Below are 3,973 nucleotides of genomic sequence, written 5' to 3'. Positions count from 1 at the left end.
TTAATTTTAGGCACGGAGAGCAAAAATTGGGTGTCAACAAGCATACCTCTTTACAACAAGTCTGGCTTTGTGCTTGTTGATAGAGCCATTTGCGTTCAGCTTGGTTCTGAAAATCCACTTCACTCCTGTGACTTTCCTGTCTTCAGGTCTTTTCACAAGTTTCCAAGTCTGGTTCTTCTCAATCATGGTGAGTTCTTCCTTTATTGCAGCTCTCCATTTTGGATCTTTTTCTGCTTCGGAAAAATTTGTTGGATGAAGAACAACCATGTTGCATATTTGATAGATATCAGAGAGTGATCTTGTGCCTCTCACCGGAATATCATCCACCAATTCATCTTCTTTCAGTTGGGGTATTTTACTTTGATCTGGAAATAGCACCGGTTCTGCTTCTTTCGAGTTCCATTTTTCATCCTCCATGAAATGAACATCTCTACTTACCAGAGTTTTCCTTGTATGAGGTTGGAAAATTCTGTAAGCCTTAGAAACAGTGCTATAACCCACGAATATTCCAGCTTCTGCCTTTTTATCAAGCTTATCTCTTTTACTCTGTGGTACATTAGTAAAGCACAAGCATCCAAACACTTTGAGATTTTTTAAAGAAGGTGTATACCCATACCAGATTTCAAATGGTGTCTTCCCTTCTAATGTTTTTGTTGGAAGCCTGTTGAGTAGAAAGACTGATGTATGAGCAGCTTCTGCCCAATACTCTTTTGGCAAACACTTCTCATGCAACAAGCATCGTGCAGTCTCCATTATGGTACGATTCTTCCTCTCACTAACTCCATTTTGTTGTGGAGTATATGGAGCAGTGAGTTGGTGTTTAATTTTGGATTCTTCACAAAATGTATTGAATTGATCAGATGTATACTCCTTGCCATTGTCGAACCTTAATGATTGAATCTTACAACCACTTTGAGTTTCAATCCACTACTTGAATTTCCAGAAGATAGTGGCAACCTCTGACTTGAACCTGAGAAAATAAATCCAACACATTCTCATATAGTCATCAATGAAAACTATGTAATACCTACTCCCTTTGAGTGACGAGTTCGGTGAGGACCAGCTAGATCTGTGTGGATTAATTTTAACTTTTCAGTGGCTCTCCAGGTTGCTTTTCTAAAAGGAAGCCATGCTTGCTTGCCAAATTGGCAAGTTTTGCAATCTGGAATTTCGGCTTCAAGATTAGGCAGCCCTCGAACTAGATCTTTCTTTTGTGAGTTCATTACCACAGCATGGTTGAAATGTTCGAGTCTTTTGTGCCAAACTTGTGCATTGACTTTAGTTGCAAAATAAACTTTTTGCTCATGATCTAAAAGATCCAATGTAAAGCTCCTTCCCTTCATCATTACCTTGAATAAGTTTCTGCCATCTTCATCCTTGATATGACAGTAATTGGTTTCAAAGAGAAGTTTGAAACCATTCTCAAGCATCTGCCCGACACTCAACAAACTATGACTAATATTAGGTACAAAAAACACATCTTTGATAAGTTTTGTACCTGAGGAGCATTTCATTTCCACAGTACCTTTGCCTTCGGCAGGAATGTAGTCTCCACGACCAGCCATTTGCTTATCAGGCCTTAAAAAAAGCAAAAGAATACAAGGCAAGAGAATTCCATTCTGATCAAAAGTATGCAAGTGCTTAGCATATTACTGTTATAAGCGCTCTCCCTCAAAAGGCAAGGACAGCCGGTGCACTAAAGCTCCCGCTATAAGGGTCTATTATACGCAGTATTACCCTACATTTATGCTAAAGGCAATTTCCGCAGCTTTAACTCGTGACCTCCTCCCCTCTCCCTTTACCGGTTACGCCAATACTCCCTTCTCCCCTCAAAAGACAAAATATTCTAACTCTGATCAGCAAGATTACACTCAAGCACCCAACTTTGACTTAAGAAAAGAAGAAGAGTATCCAGAATATAAAACTGACCACTAATCTTGCATTAGCTAAGATAAGGTACTCTTATCTTTGCTTCAAAAAATCAGATGAGAAGATACTTCTTCTAATGCATCTATCTTTTTATCATTTGGAACATTTCATCACCCACAAAAAAGAGATAAAAAGAAGGAAACCACCTGCTTATTCCATTTGAGGCAAATTTCTATGTTGATTCAACCACTGTAGATGTTTTCAACAAAATATACTTGTCTAAATTCTCTTTAATTTGTGGCATATCCAGAGATTCCATCCTTAGTGTACTCCTCAAGCTTTTACTAGCATACGACTGAACAACTGTTAATACTGTAGGTCCAATCTCAACTCCTCCGATTTTCTCTTGGACGAGATAAAATCAGATGATTGAAACAGACATCTACTTTTTTGCAGGTTCAAGCATTGATGAAAATGTGTAAACAGTTTCATGCTAAGTAGGCCGTGACTATTGGGATAGGGGTAAGGTCCACGTACACTCTACCCTCCCCTGGCCCCTCTTTCTGGGGTTATACCGAGTACATATTGTTGAAAGTCTTTGACTTCACATTTCCACATCAAGGTTTCGGGAAAATAGATTACGATGATTATCAAGTATACAGAAAGAAGTCCTGTGAGCCAATGAATAAAGGGTTGGCACTAACTGTAGCTTAGATAGGTCAATGTAGAAGGTATTCTAGATAAAAGGGATTCTTACACATCAGATACTTTTGTTGTATTACGGCATAGATTCCTCCTGTAGTTTTTGTTTTCACTAGAATATAACTGCAAGATTTGACAAATGGTGTCCCTCCACCTCATCCGTGTGGACTAGCAGTATTCGCAAACGAAAAAGGTGTCGAAGCAAGTGATCTAAAATGGTTCCCTCGTTTGGTAATTTTCAGATGCTTTCAGAACTACAACTCTTCACTCAAAAGTAGTTAATCTCGGAATGACAAACTTCTCGCCTTAATAAGATGTAAACTGGAAAAAAGTCGTTGTGGAGATGTCCTGCTTCTCTATGAGAGTGCTTACAATGCATCAATTATTCTGGAAACGGAACTAGCAGCAAATCAAGATAGCCAACTGTTTAATGCTGAATAAAGTATAACTCATCCATCTGGACAAATATACCGTTGATATTGGTTTTGGAAAGAGCTTTAGGGTCAAAAACTAGTCAGTTTCATGCTAGTTGATTTCATTTAATTACTTGTTAGTTACAACAAACAATAACACAGCAATAATAGTATAGGAGTACACGAGAAAATAAGTACATAAACCGCATATACGTTAGCTAGTGAAGAGGCAAATCAACCAATCATGGTTAGAAAGAAATACAAACATCCAAATGTGAGATGATAAAACTTAAAGATCAATTGAAATTGAGCTAATGAATAACACTAAGCATTTACCCATTTCGCTTTGTTCATAATTCGTTATCATCAAAACATAAAGATCAACAATGCTTAAGTCAGTGCACAGTTTGTCAAACATTGACTGGTAGTAACGATTGAAGGGTGACAAAAGGTTTTACCAATTGATGTAGAATTTAAGCAACATTTTGCAACCTTAGAAGGTGGAATAATATCTTGATAACTGTGTTTCGGCCTAAAATACTATAGCATTAGCTTATCTATCATACCAAAGAATTGGAATTATGGGATCTAATCTCTTCCAGCTGCGAATTCCTATCTGATCCACTTGCTGATGATATTACTTTTCAATAAAAAGCAACCAAAGTCTGGTCATAGATACTATTATCTTATTCTCCCTCCACCTATTCCCATTAGCATTACTTCAAGAATCATGTATTGTACCTCCCCTAAAAGAAAACAAAAAAAAAAAAATATTCGTCAACTTGCTACAACCCAACACCTTTTTCTCCAGTATATAAGGAGCTAGCTAGTTATAGCTAGGTCAGTATCATCTTCCACATACCATTCGCTTGAGCACTTGGCTTTAGGTGAGGTAGCTCTGCACTTCACCCCAGAGCTTCTCCTTTTCAGCTTTAGAATACTCTCTACGATCTTTAATGGCCTCCTGGACTGCAAGGCAAAACAAGAAG

General features: G+C 37.9%; 1 protein-coding gene and 1 long non-coding RNA gene across 2 annotated transcripts in view; both read left to right on the top strand.

Annotated features, from left to right (window-relative positions):
• The first annotated feature begins 1,787 nt into the window (after positions 1-1,787).
• On the top strand, positions 1,788-2,707 carry LOC124897815. Its single transcript, XR_007054763.1, has 2 exons — positions 1,788-2,243; positions 2,326-2,707. It is a non-coding gene; the product is annotated as an uncharacterized LOC124897815 (long non-coding RNA).
• A 1,134-nt stretch (positions 2,708-3,841) lies between these two features.
• The window catches only part of LOC107866991 (protein RADIALIS-like 3), a gene marked incomplete in the record, with an annotated part of 3,956 nt that continues 3,824 nt past the window's right edge, over positions 3,842-3,973 (top strand). The window contains 1 exon segment of the mRNA XM_016713060.2: positions 3,842-3,973. Coding sequence (XP_016568546.2) covers positions 3,941-3,973 — 33 coding nt within the window.

The sequence above is a fragment of the Capsicum annuum genome, chromosome 4, assembly GCF_002878395.1.
Source record: "Capsicum annuum cultivar UCD-10X-F1 chromosome 4, UCD10Xv1.1, whole genome shotgun sequence".
Taxonomy (NCBI): Eukaryota; Viridiplantae; Streptophyta; class Magnoliopsida; order Solanales; family Solanaceae; genus Capsicum; species Capsicum annuum.
Note: the sequence above shows the minus strand (reverse complement) of the source record. Positions and strands in the feature narration are given on the sequence as shown.